We start from the raw sequence: 14,535 nt of genomic DNA on the forward strand, positions 1-14,535 counted from the left end.
AAATATAACTAGGGCTGCTGCCTTGTTACTACAGGAATTATCCAATCTCATGTCATTACCCAGGAGATTTAGCAATAACTCTACGCAAGATACTGGAACAAAACATGTTCATGAGCTTTCGCCTGGTTACTATGGTTTGCAGTACAACCAGCATTGTATGGGAGGTGTGTGCCGAGCACAAGCTTTAATTAATTTGCAGCACTGCTGGCAAGGAAAGCAGATGTACACAAAGTATTTCACTGGCTCAGTATTTAGAGCTATCCTATCAGGCTTCTAATCATATTCTTAACTTGCAGCAGTTGAGGGGTGTGTGTCTGTGTTTGTGTGTATGTGATACAATACGACGTGTGTTGTATTCATTTCTTTTCTGTGCTTTGCAGAATATAGAGTTGCCATATTTCAAGAAGTGAAAATCCGGAAATATTTCAAAAAGTGAAAATTTATGAGCTTTTTTTTGGGGGGGGAGGCAAAGTCTAAAAAAAGAAAAGAGTTTTGGAGCTGCTTTTTTTAAAGAAAAAAGAAAAAAAAGAATACCAACATGGGCTGCCATATGTCCTGATTTTTCTGGACATTTCATCAATTTTTGCCCGGACACGGTTTACGGGGGCTGAATACTGATGATGTTCAGGAAATTCCAGATGTATGGCAACTCTCGCAGAATACAACAATTCCAGCTTTCATTCAGGGAAACAAAATTTCTAGTCCTTACAGCCACAGTGGGGAAAAATTCACAAATATCTGGCAAAATTTCAGAAGCCCCCAAGGGGAAGATAAAGATGGTTTCATTTGAGACTACAAAGAACTAGTATTTGATTTGCGGTTTCCTGGAGCTGAGGGGCTTGGCTTTGTGGGTTGAGTGGCTGGGCAACCCAGCCAGATGGGCGGGGTATAAGTGATAAAATGTTGTTGTTGTTGTTGTTGTTGTTGTTGTTGTTGTTAGCATTTAGAACCTTTCCCCTCTTCTACTTACCACGTTATCTGCCATGTCCATGCTTCCATCTTCATTGGCATGCTGTAGATATTTGCCTGTCGAAGCCATGGTGCCAGCTGACAGATGGCAGAGCGTTTTAAATATGTGGAGGCTACAGAGCAGTGTAATAGGAAAAATAATCTAAGGTGCTAGAGAGGTGGGTTGCTGGTGCCTTACATGCAGTGCTATTTTTCTAGAAAAAGAGGTGCCAAAACTCACCATGAGCGCCTTCCTTGTTCTCTTAAAATGGCCCTGGTGCGCCCACTTGAGGTGCCGGAACTGAATTCCAGTGAGTTTTGGCTGGGGGGGGGGGGAGAGACCTGTTTACATGATTCTTTATCATTTGTTTATGGCTGACGACTACCTCCACCCCAAAGAGCTACCTGTCAAATTGCGCCAAATCCCAACCGTTCATGGAGCCCTTCCAAAAAAATATGGCAGCCTTTTAAAACTTTGTACTTTGAAACAGAATAAAAGTTATGCAGAAAAAGCAAATATATGCACTTCGTTTCCTTGGCGCAACACTTGGGTCACCTTGGTGTGGAATTTGGTGTGTCTGTGTGTGTGTGGTGGCTGGGAGTGTTCTTCAAAGGCAGGGAATACAGTGGTACCTTGGGTTACAGACGCTTCAGGTTACAGACTCCGCTAACCCAGAAATAGTCCCTCGGGTTACGAACTTTGCTTCAGAATGAGAACAGAAATTGCGCGGCAGCGGCAGGGCGGTGGCAGCGGGAGGCCCCATTAGCTAAAGTGGTACCTCAGGTTAAGAACAGTTTCAGGTTAAGAATGGACCTCCAGAACGAATTAAGTTCTTAACCCAAGGTCCCACTGTACAGTGTGCATAGAGCCCTGATGAATATGCAATGGCGCTGTGCCTTCCTCTCTCAGGGTGGGCAATGAATTGCGCTTGTGACCATGCCAGTTTTTCTTTTCTATTTTTTTACTGGCTCAGCTGGTGGAGATTATATGAAAGTCAGTTGATGCTCTGCAGGAGCCAAGTAGTTTCCCCTCCCTCCCTCCCTCCCTCCCTCCCTCCCTCCCTCCCTCCTTCCAGCCTCTCCCCCCTTTTTTTGTTAAAAACAAACCCTTCTATACATAGACCGAAAAATACTGCACTAGAATCAAAACTAAGCTTTCTCTGAATAGTTTTGAAACTGTCCCAAAGTATCACTGAGACCCTGCCAAAGTTAACACCGTGCAGCTGAAACGACGATGGAAACATCAGCCAAAAGGCGTTAAGCTGCAGATGCTTTTCATAGACTGCTGCTTGCCCTGGGAGAACAACAGTGGGGTCCAGCAGAAGACCACCTCGACTTTATTTCTTGCAGCCAGCTTACCCCGCCTTTTGCCAGTCTTCAGGTCCCAAGCAGTTTATTCTGTTTCACCATCCGGTTTTGTAGGTGTCGGCATTGGTTGGGATTGAGCCCCTTAAGCTTTGCGCTAGTTCCCCGCCTGGTCAGCCACTTGGGGTTGCTTAGTGAAGAAGTAGCAGCACTCTCCCATGTTATACTATGGGGCCCTATGCTTGGAAATCCACTAGTTCTTTCTGACCTGGTGTGACCATAAGCACAACCACTACCAGTCTCCCTCCCCACCCCACATCTTTCTGCTTCCCTACCTGATTTCTTGTCTTGCTTTCTGCATACCCTCCCACCCCTGCCATTGCATCCAGTTCCCACAGCCACCAAGCTAAGAACGGGGCATGCAAATTGGTTTGGTCTTTGTTTCGTTCTCCCACAGATCTCTCATCGGTGCACCATCTACCTCCATTCCTGATCCTTCTGGGACTCACACTTCAATTTTTTTAAAAATCATTTTTATTACATCTCCAAAAATATTCCAAAACATTTATCGCCGTATGCAGTTTTGATGTGCTTAGTAGTTTATGATTCTGTGATGCTGCCAGGAGGTGAATTAAGACCACCAGTGAACTGGGTCCATTTGTTTCCATTCTGTTATGACTCGTGGTGCAAACACGTCAGTGGATTCAACCCAGTACTCCTCTCAGTTGGTTTACACCACACTGCCCTCCCTGTGCCCCTCCTGGCAAGCAGAAGTGACTCATTTGCCAGGGGGTCAGGTAAACAAACCTGTTCCATCATGCCATCCACTACTGGTTTTATTGAAGAAGAATGCCTGACAGAGGGACTACAGTGGTACCTCGGGTTACAGACACTTCAGGTTACAGACTCCGCTAACCCAGAAATAACGCTTCAGGTTAAGAACTTAGCTTCAGGATAAGAACAGAAATCATGCTTTGGTGGCGCAGCAGCAGCGGGAGGTCTCATTAGCTAAAGTGGTGCTTCAAGTTAAGAACAGTTTCAGGTTAAGAACGGACCTCTGGAACGAATTAAGTACGTAACCAGAGGTACCACTGTACTCCCTTCTCTGGTACTGTTGGTAGCTCTTGGGAACTTGACTTCTTGCCTTCCTTTGGTTACATTACCTGCCTTTGAAGTCTTTGACTCCTTCCTCTAGAACTTGAACTGAGCCTACCCTGGACTGTAGGTGGACCTGAAACTGCTGTATGGGGACCTGACTCAAACATTACATTGCAGATTTTCTTCAATCAATATTTGAAAAATTAACTGTCTTGGGGCAGAAATGGGCAAATTTGCATTCCCTCCCCTTGTCAATTAGCCACATGGGATTCAAGCTAGTTAGCAACTTTGAGAACAAATTTGCTTTATTCATTACTTTATGACATGAACTGGCAGGTCCTTTCCTTTGTATTCAAGACCTCCTGATTAAAATGTGGCTTCTTAGATTCCCCCCCCCCCCCGCATTCTGCCACTGGCAAGTGGTAGAATTTTGGTTATGTGAATCAACTATAATGAGATACTGAGGTTTAATCCAGTTTTGTAACAGTTGCACAACTCTACACAGACACTTTTCCTTTTCAATTAAGAGTGAATTAACCAAGGTTTATGTTCATTCATCTGGTAACAGGATTAAGCTAATATGAGATAAACCACTCTTAAACCAGAGAGACATTCCACAATAAGCTTAGCTAGTTTAGCTAAAAAGGCTGGAGGAATGGGGGAGATTCCTTCTAGATATTTTAAAAAGGAAAGGATCATATTATCTTTTGGAAATTTAAATCAAATATATATAAAATCCTCCCTTCAAACCTATAAACCTTTTGAGCTATATTGGAAATAATTCCAACAAAACTAGCTCATGCATTTTGTTATCTGCTTTCAGTCATACTGTAGTCTTGAAACTACAGTATGTTAAAGTAATTAAATATGCATATACACGCAAGATGTAGGTCTGAGCCAAACTTTTAGAGCATTCTTTATCTGGAAAAAGTCTTATTCAAGGCGCAGCATTTTCTACCTTTTGACGTAAGTTTCCAAGAGAACAAGCAATTTAAAATAAATGTAACAATTAAATTTAAATAGAACAATAAATGTTTAAAAATGTCAAAACAACAGAAAAAGAACAGCTCAAATAAAACTGATCATCTATTGAAAGCTCAGGCAAATAAAACCGGTCACCGAAAGCTAGTTAAATTGGTATTGGTCAAGTGCGACTAGGGAGAGTATTTCACAACTAAGGTGCCACTATCGAAAAGGCCCCGGTGTCTGGTTGCATCATATCTAAAGGTGGTAAGACATCTGAAACAGATTATTTAAAAGCAATGGGGCTTTAAAAGTTTTTCTCAGATTGCAGGTGCAGATACATTCACCTTTTCTTTTCTTTTCTTTTCTTTTCTTTTCTTTTCTTCTCTTTTTTTGATGGGGGGGGGGCTGCTGATAGGTTGCTCCTTACAACCTGAGATTCTGCAGATGGATTGAAAATGAAAGCACCCATGCTTGGTTTTTTTTATCCCTTTCTTTTAAAAAATTGCCTCTACTTTTGCAGCTTTAAAATACAATCCTGTAATAGAAGAGGAGAGGAGGGTGTCAGGTGTTACTTGCCAAAACAAATGTGTTTCGTCTTAGAGGAAATAAAATCTCTGTTCTAGGCAAAGAACGAATCAAGTCTATGTAGTTTGGAAATACCTTTGTTAAAGACCTCCTTGCTACAAAGTTACTCTGTATTTAGAAAGATAGGTTTGTCCCTGCTTTTTCACTTCCTAAATTAGGCGCTCTCTTTTTTTGGTAAAAAAAAAAAGGGTCCCTGTTTATATAGCATCTAAATATGTTGGGTGTATAACTTGGTGACACATATAACTTGATGACACAGTGGGATCTAAAAATATTGCCTCTAACAGCATGTTTTTCTGCATCAAGAGGATGCTGCTCCTGTGGAGGAGTAGCATAAATATCCTGCAGGTTTTATTCCAAATTTCTGAGGTTTCAGAAGGGAAACCGAGCTTACATTGTGGAGAATTTGTTCTTTTTTTCCCAACTTTTCCTGACAGTCACTTTGGAATAAAACATTCTTCAATTATTGTGGCATTCGACACGTGGAATCCATAGCCACTAACGTTTTGCCTTGACAGAAAATTGAACTTTTGACATTTTGTGTCGTGTACTATTTTGGTCTTGTAAAAGTTGAAGAAAGAACCTTTGTTCTCAATCAGAGCAGGAAGAAGCGAAAAGGAGTTACGCTGTGTTTTGTTCCCTTTTCTTTTGACCTTACAAAGTTCCTCAGTCAGCCATTGTAGCAACCTGCACATGTATGTCTTCTGGGACCCTTCATTAATCTACCAGCTCACAACACAGCCAGCCATGGTTAAAACATAGTGCTGAGTTTTAGATAGTCTAAGATTTCCCCTTCAAATCTTCAGTTAACGGAGCCCTTCTAGAAATTAGGATGTTGAACTTAAAAACACGTATACCAACCAAACAAAGGCTGCAGATCCATCTCACTACAGCAGGTATGGTGGACCTGTGGACCTCCAGATGTTGCTGGACTACAATTTCCATCATCCACGACAATTTCCAGGCTGCTGGGGGTAGGAATCCAACATCATCTATAGGGCCACAGGTTCACCATCTCTGCATATTAAGCGTATTAAGAGATGGACCGCCAGATCACATGTATTTTTACTCAGTGGTTATGGGAGAGAGAATGGCCTAAAAATATCAGGTAGCAGGTGGTAAGACCATTCTCAGGATCTTGTAGAGCCGCTGCCAAAACTAGACAGATGAAATAATCTGACCTGTGTGATAAGGCAGTGTTCTTAGTTTCCTTGAAACAGAATGGGACTTACTCCCAAGTAAGTGCCTGAGGTAGCAGGTTTGGTTAATAAAGTCTTTTTGATTTTATGATGGAAGTTCATGTAGGAAATGTTATGGGAGTCCGCCCCCAATCGTAAATGTTTATTACTTGGAAGTAAGTCTCGCATTTCAGGAGAACATCTACATATGTAAGTGTGCATAGAATTGTGCAGTGTACGCTGTACTGGTTCTTGTTTAGGAAACACCTTGTTTTATTTCAGTCAGGAATGGTTCTTGGATGAAAAAGAGTTAAACATTTCATAAGTCATCCGAAGCACCCAAACTAACTCAGTGGAATGCCTGAGAGTGCGCTTTGAAAATCTTTCAGGTGGGCCTTCACTGGTGACAAAATAACAGAGTAAACAGAAGAAAATACTGTAATGACAGCTGTGGGGCCAGGTGAGCATGGCTGGAGAATAGTGGTCTAGTGGACCAAACTAGGACTGTGGTAGACTTAATTTGGCCCATGAACCAGAGATTCCCCATGCCTGGTATAGGTCTCCAGCCTTAGCAGTACCCTGAAGGACAGTTATTCCAATTATTTGAAATGCCAAGAGTCCATTCTACTTCTAATTATGCTTCTCTCACTTTGCAGATGACAGAAGGGAGACACTGTCAGGTACAGCTTCTGGATGACAGGAAGTTGGAGCTGCTGGTTCAGGTGAGACACCTGCATTTCTGGCATCATTATATCATTTCAGTACTGCTTTATACCAGCCTCTCCAGTTCAATGGTATCTATCAATGGCTCTAAGAGGGTACTCGCTTTTTAAAAGCTGGGGATGCACTAGCTGAAAAGCCCAGCTGTGTGGGGGCCAAATACCTACCTCCGCCAGGTGAGCATTATGCTGTAACTTGTGACCTGTATACATTTTACCTGGTAGTAAGTCTCATTGGATTCGGTGGGAGTTACTTGAGTACACATGCATATAGTGTCTCACTGCCAGTTTCACATTAGCCACTGCTTAATGATGAAGATAATGATTCTTTGATATTTTAAAGGTACAGTAGGTACGTGATCTGTATGGATTTTAGTCTTTAAGTTAGTGGGAGAAGCTCTTTTCTGGTGAAGGTTGCATTCCCTCATGAGCAACTTTCAAGGAGCTGTAAGTCAGTGCTGGGCGGGACCAGAGGCAAAAGGTGGGTGGAGCAACAACTGTACAGTAGGTTATGCTCCAGACACACAAAAGCCAGATGTTTCTATATACACTCCCCAACACAGGCTCGTGGTTGTCATAGGAACATCGGAAGCTTCTGCCAAGTCAAGACCATTGATCCCTCTAGCTCAATATTGTCTACCCTGACTGGCAGTGGCTTTCCAGTGTTTCATACAGCAGTATCTCTCAGTCCTACCTGGAGATGCTAGGGATTGACCTGAGACCTTCTGCATCCAAGGCAGATGTAGTAGAGTACCACTGAGCTTATGGCTCTTCAGAGACCCTGGAGAGCTGCTGCAAGTCAGAGCTGTCAGTACTGGACTAGATGGAGAAATAGTCTGATAGTCTGGTGTATGGCAACATCCTAAGAATCTCCGGTTTTGCCCATCCCCTATAATATGGAGATAGAAGAGAATTGGTAACATAGGTAATAAGGTTTGTTGATGTAATGTATCTTGTATCATCGCGTGCAAAAAAAAAATCACTAAAGGTCCATTGATTTCAGTTGGTCTACAACAAGCATTAAAAATCATCATCCACCATGGCTGCAGAAGTAGATATATTTGTACAAGAAGGGGAGGTGGTCTTAACACACATTTTCTGTTTGCACAGAGAGCTGTTGGGGGTAAAAGCAAAAAGCAAAGGTTCCATGACCTGTAAGGTTCGCTTGTTTATAGCCCTGGTTCAAATATAGCTTGTTATGTACAGAATGAAAGAATGTCATCTAATCCATATCATTCTCTTCAATAGCCCAAGCTCTTGTCACGGGAATTGTTGGATCTGGTGGCTTCCCATTTCAACCTCAAAGAAAAGGAGTATTTTGGGATAACATTCATAGATGATACGTAAGTTTATGCAGGCATTTTGTAAACCACTGTTTTGGGCTAGTTGCCAAAGAATGATGATTGGCTTCTTCAAAAAAAGATTTTTCTAATTGTTGGTAGCCAATAATAGCTTTCCATTTGCTGCGCCATTGCTTTGTCCGTGTCTGTTTTATTTCCACAATTAACTGACTTCTGGGGAATGGCCAAGAAAATAGCCCAATGTGCAAGTTTCCTGTAGCAGGAGGCCACCAACAGACTCATGAGTTAAAGCAGAATCCAACCACATGCAGCACAAATATTAACTCCAGTGAAAAAGGCACTGTACAGAGAAATTGTCCATAGACCAAAGAATATTTTGAAAAATCATAGCCATTACTTCCTCCAGACTTCGGTAAATAGTTGGGAAGTCTTCTGAAACACCAGCTGAAGTTGCCATCATGCAGTACATGATTTGGGACTAGGGTACAGGTAGCCGAATGGTGCCCTCCTGCTGCTGTTGTCATTGAACTGCAGCTCCTGTCAAATGCAGCCAGGGATTATGGGAGTTGAAGTCCAACAATACTGATTGCCGGTGGACAAGGGTATATTTGGAATTGCTTTCTCCAATGTAACATAACCCTGCATGTGTGATTAGTTCATTGAGGGAGGTCCTGCTGTCCCCCCCCCCCCCCCCAGCTTTCTGAAGTACAGTGGGTAGGGACGCAGCACCATGGCCTTTTCACTACTGGAAACCAGACTGATCTCCTGTCTGTCTGCTTTCTTCAGCCAGCTAATTTTTTTTACTTTCTGCTTTTAAGGCACACTTTTACAATGTGATAACAGTGCTGCAGCATCTTTGTTTTTACATTAGATTTTTTTTTTAAAAAATTATGGTTTATCATGAGTTGTCAGATGTGTGAAGGCTCCTTAAATGGAGTAAAAACCAAACCAAACCTAGAGTGTATATATGTAAGGAAATAAAGCTTTTATTACACAGTTACTCTTGTGTTGCAGTAGTATAGCTTCAAAACGCATCTAGAAAGGCAGTATCAGATATTCCTTCTGTGGGTGCAGAAGTCTATATTATTCACATGTTTCAGAAGTCTTACAGCTGCACTTCTTAGGGACTTGGTGGGGACAAATGGTAGTATAAGAGAGTACTTAATGCACTTCCTGTTTGTTACTTCTCTCCCCCCCTCTCTTTTCCTTTCAAATTAAATTTTTATTAGTTTTAACAAAATATAACACACACATAACAGAAACAGAAACAAACAAACAATAAAAACAGTAATACAAAATAAACACTTAAATCTTAATACAACTATCTTATTTTCTTATCATTGTGAGTTGACTTCCTCACGTCCTCTCTTCCTGCGTTCCTTGAAAATCATCTTTAGTAATTTCTTTACATTATTAAAATCATCTTTTTATTAATTGACCTTAACATCGCTTCTTATCTAATATCCTTATCATTTATTCAAACCGTTATAAACCTTAAATCTGTCTTCTGAATCTACAGCCTAACATACATTTCAGCTCACATCTAATTTTTAATCTTACAATGATATTTTAAATACATTTTGAATTTCTTCCAATCTTCTTCCACCACTTCTTCACTCTGGTCACAAAGTTTCCTGGTCAGTTCAGCAAGCTTCATATAGTCCCTCAATTTCATCTGCCATTCTTCTATCGTTGGTAACTCCTCTGTCTTCCAGTTCTTGGCTAGCAAAATTCTGGCTGCTGTTGTGGCATACATAAAGAAAGTCCTATCACACTTTGGGATTTCTTGATTTACAATACCCAGTAAAAAGGCTTCTGGTTTTTTATTAAATGTGTTTCTCAACACCTTCTTCAATTCATTATAAATCCTTTCCCAGAAGTATTTTACTTTTGGGCACGTCCACTACATATGGAAAAATGTTCCTTCTACTTGCTTACATTTCCAGCATTTATTACTTTGTCCATGATACATTTTTGCTAATTTAACCGGTGTTAAATACCACCTATACATCATCTTCATAACATTTTATCTAAGAATATTGCATGCTAAAAAATTTATACCTGTTCTCCACAGTTTTTCCCAATCCCCCACCAGCTCTCTCTCGCTCACTCCTGCCACCCAAGATTCAAAATGTATGTTTGCCTCTCCATGCATTCAGGTGGAATTTTGTAGTGGTGGGAAGTGATGTGAGGGGCAATTTGGAGCAGAGAAACAGTGATCAGGGAAAGGGTTAAACACCCATCTCCAGCGTTCCCATCTCAGAAAGTTGCACTCCTACCCTTTTGCTAACATGTGAGCCTATGCTTACAGGAGTGCTGGGCTTCCTGTTGCTGCATGTTATCACCCTTGTTAAATCTCCCTGAAGATTTCTGTGTTGTCATCAGTATATTTTTGGAAGAACACTTCACACTTGGGAAAGCCTTCCTGGAAAAAAGAGGCGGAGGATGGGGGGGATTTTTATTTGTATATATGTATTTTGTCATTTTCCACCATTGGAAAATGCTTTCTTTTTATAAATACTGTACTGTTTGGGATTCTATTTTCAGGTGTTCTTTTTTTTTTTTTGGACAGGCTGTTTCTGTGGTGATATTTTTCCCACTTCCAGCCTCATGCCCAGTAGCATTTCCACCTAGTGATCTTGAAAAAATCGCTTCTTAAGTTTTACAGAAATGGCTGGTATCCAGAGCCAGCCCTACCATTAGGCAGCATGAGGCAATCGCCTCAGATGGCATATGTTGTGTGGCAGTGGCTTCAGCCCCTTGGTTGTTCCTCTCAGTTGGAAGACAGAGCTGTGAGTGATTCGTGCACCCCTTACACCAGCCTGTTGCCCTCAGTTACATTATCTCGTCACCAGATTCAGTTTCTAATTCAGCCAGCTTCTGTACAAGGACCTAAGTGGAGGCACCATCTTCTTTGCCTCAGGCAGCAAAATGTCTTGGGCTGGCCCTAGTGTTATCCTTACAACACAAAGCAGCTTTTGCTTTGACAAGTTATGGGGAGCTTGAAAGCTCATGTCAGTGTGATTCTCCATTTAGTTGCATTTTGTGTATGAATTTAGCAACCACCAGAGGGCAATCGAGCCCTTTTCAATTAGAACTTTTTCTCTCAGTTTTCTAACACAGTCCACACATGGTGGATGGACGACACCACTTTCTCTTCTGTAAAATCCACAGGGCAAACTGTGCTTGTGGCAAGGACTTAGTCACTCAGACCCTCTATAGGCAGTGACCTGATGGTTAATAATACATTTTGCTTGCAAATGAGTCCTTCCTATCTGCCGTGCTATTCCTTCTACACAGATTCTATTGCAAATCTGTTAGAAGCCACATTGGCTGTGGGAGGTATAAATAATGGTTGCTTAGAACAATTAGCTTTTTCCTGCTGTCATGTTTTATTTCTTAATGCAGAGGAAATAGGGCTGGTGAAGTGGCAGGCAACTCCTTTGATAATGACCCACATTCTGGTATATATAACAACCCCAACAACAACAACCCCAACCATCACCATGGGGTTTGGTGGTTAAAACAGTAGTGGTTAGAGCAATACAAAGCACTATAAATTTTTTAAAGTTGCTTAAAATTAAATATTCAGGGTTTGTTTAAAAACCATTAAGGGGGTGGCGGCAGTATGTGCAGATTATTATACCTTTGAAATACATCCTCTGTTGCTCTGAACCAAACCCGTTTCATTTCTTTTTGCTGTCTCTAACTGTTTTTTTGGTGGGGTGGGGCCTTCTTTCTCGTTCCTGCAGAGGTCAGAATATCTGGCTACAGTTAGATCACAGAGTTCTGGATCATGATCTGCCCAAGAAACCTGGTCCAGCGACTTTGTTTTTTGCTGTCAGGTGAGTAATGATTACTTAGAAGTACCAGGCAAAGCAAGGCTACCATTCTGAGTGTGCCTGTGTGCAGTGAGTTAATTTTCAACACACAGGCAGCAGGGTTATAGCCAGTTGGTTCCTGTGGGTTTTTTGTGTGGTGTCATTTGTATGAGCAACTTCATCACACTTGCCTATCACTTCCTAACAGAGCATGCTGCATCACGTTTTAAATTCTTTATTTAAACCTCAGTAAGATGACTCAAAATGCGCTATATATACTCTCTCACACACAATATGCAGATTTTAAAGAGAACCCTTCCTTCAAGGAATATCTTGCAGGACTGCAAATGTTCTGCATCCCTACCTGCACAGGGCTTCCAATTCTCGCTTCTATAAATCTCATCACACCCTCCAACACACAAACCCACCCACTCATTAATTCCTTAGTTTTTAGCTTACTCTCCTTACACAGTATTGTTTTATTATGTGTGCATCATGCCCTTTCTCCAACGCCAGGATACGTTTCTTCCCACACACCTCCCCATTCCTTCTCATAACAACCCTGTGAGATAGGTTAAACTGAGAAAAATCTGCCCAATTTGGGGTGATATTTCCTCTCCCCCAGCAGTACCTCTACTGCTTCCCACATTGTTCAGGCAAGGTCCCCAATCCTTTGGAGAGACTTTTCAATGCTGCTGCAGGGGGGGGGGCGCAGGGGACGGAGAACTTTCCTCCCACAAACCTTAAGTTAACTTACCCTGGGATCTAAGGCAATGAACTCACAAATAATTAAAGGAGCCTTCTGTGCTAAACAATACCACACATTGGCTTTGTATTATCTCCTTTACATTTCAGCTAATGAAATATTCTTTAATAGCAATGGTCTGAAGAGGCAGCTTAATAATGAACATCTCATGCTCTTCAGAATAATGAGAGCAATATCCCACAAAGGAGGAACACAGGAAATATGTTTATCACCTCCTTGTCTGTCTGTGGTTCTGACTTGCATTGTTCATTTTATGGTGATAAGAAACTTCTTACGTGATGGCTCTACTTTGACATCTGAGTTCTCAGCTCTATGTGGACAACATCCCATATATACAGCAATAGTAACAGCAATATTAAAACACCCATAACAATCCCAGCATATTCGCACTCCTGTCTCAGCGACATCTACACTGGCTTGAACATGTCCACAGAATGAAAGATGGCAGGATTCTCAAGGGATGTGCTCTATAGGGAGCTGGCTTCAGGCACCAGGCCCGTTGGCCCTCTTTGCACTATATTTGAGTAACCATAAGAACATAAAAATGGAAGAAAAGCCTGCTAGATCAGACCAGTCATCCATTGAAAGCAGCATCCTGTTTTCACAGTGGCCAACCGAATGCCTAGGGGAGGCCTGAAAGCAGGACTTTAGTGCAACGGCACTCTCATGATTATTCCATACAATCAATCGAAGCATCACCCTAATCTGGTGTTCTCATTATTATAGCACAAACCAGCAGATTGCCATTCATTTACAGCTGGAAGTACTGTAATATAAAGTCACTTTTTCCCTCTTTATTTTAGGTTTTATATTGAAAGCATTTCCTTTTTGAAGGACAAAACCACGGTTGAGCTCTTTTTCCTGAATGCAAAGTCCTGTGTGCATAAGGTAATTTAGCACCTTTCCTGTACAATGGATGTGTGTAGCTGTAAAAATAAACTTTGTTCAATCATGGATTCACACACACACACACACACTACTGATACTTTTCATTCTGCCTGAAGTAACAAACAGAAATGGATGGATAAGTTCCAGAAATAACGCAAGGATGAAGTCTTGTGAGACCTCAGGCAGGTTGAGGTCTTACTCCTGTCTAGAAGGTGTATTTAAACTCTGATGTGCTTTTTGTTTGCCTGGATCGAGGATAGAGGGGGATGTGAGAGTAGGTTAACATTTATTGCTCCAGGCATGTGTCGCTTGGTAAGTTGCCTAGAAGGGAATGAAGCCCTGAGGCTGGAAAAGGTTCTCCACCGCCACCAGTCTTAACTATGGTTTACATAAACAAGCTCAAAATTCCTTCCAGTAGCACCTTAGAGACCAACTAAGTTTGTTATTGGTATGAGCTTTCGTGTGCATGCACACTTCTTCAGAGACACGGAAACAGAAGTCACCAGAGCCTTATGTTGTCAACAGGTTTACCACACCTATCAGCCAATCACCCATTCCCACTACCCTTCTGAGTAATACCCCTCCCCACCCTCTCACTATATATAAGGGTCTGGTGACTTCTGTTTCAGTGTATCTGAAGAAGTGTGCTTGTACACGAAAGCTCATACCAATAACAAATTTAGTTGGTCTCTAAGGTGCTCCTTAGAGGTGCTCCTTAGATGAGATGGTTGGACAGTGTTCTCAAAGCGACTAGCATGAGTTTGGCCAAACTGCGGGAGGCAGTGAAAGATAGGCGTGCCTGGCGTGCTCTGGTCCATGGGGTCACGAAGAGTCGGACATGACTTAACGACTGAACAACAACAAAGGTGCTCCTGGAAGGATTTTTTTTTATTTTGTTTCGACTATGGCAGACCAACACGGCTACCTACCTGTAACTATAAACAAACTCTTCTTCAAGCT

The 14,535-nt window shown here is 41.8% G+C and overlaps 1 protein-coding gene across 1 annotated transcript in view; it reads left to right on the forward strand.

The window, feature by feature from the left end:
• The window catches only part of FRMD4B (FERM domain containing 4B), a 137,381-nt gene that overhangs the window by 18,378 nt on the left and 104,468 nt on the right, over positions 1-14,535 (forward strand). The window contains exons 2-5 of the mRNA XM_033141244.1: positions 6,737-6,802; positions 8,048-8,142; positions 11,853-11,945; positions 13,491-13,575. Coding sequence (XP_032997135.1) covers positions 6,737-6,802; positions 8,048-8,142; positions 11,853-11,945; positions 13,491-13,575 — 339 coding nt within the window. The remainder of the gene's footprint in view (positions 1-6,736; positions 6,803-8,047; positions 8,143-11,852; positions 11,946-13,490; positions 13,576-14,535) is intronic.

Source organism: Lacerta agilis, chromosome 2 (genome assembly GCF_009819535.1).
Source record: "Lacerta agilis isolate rLacAgi1 chromosome 2, rLacAgi1.pri, whole genome shotgun sequence".
NCBI lineage: Eukaryota > Metazoa > Chordata > Lepidosauria > Squamata > Lacertidae > Lacerta > Lacerta agilis.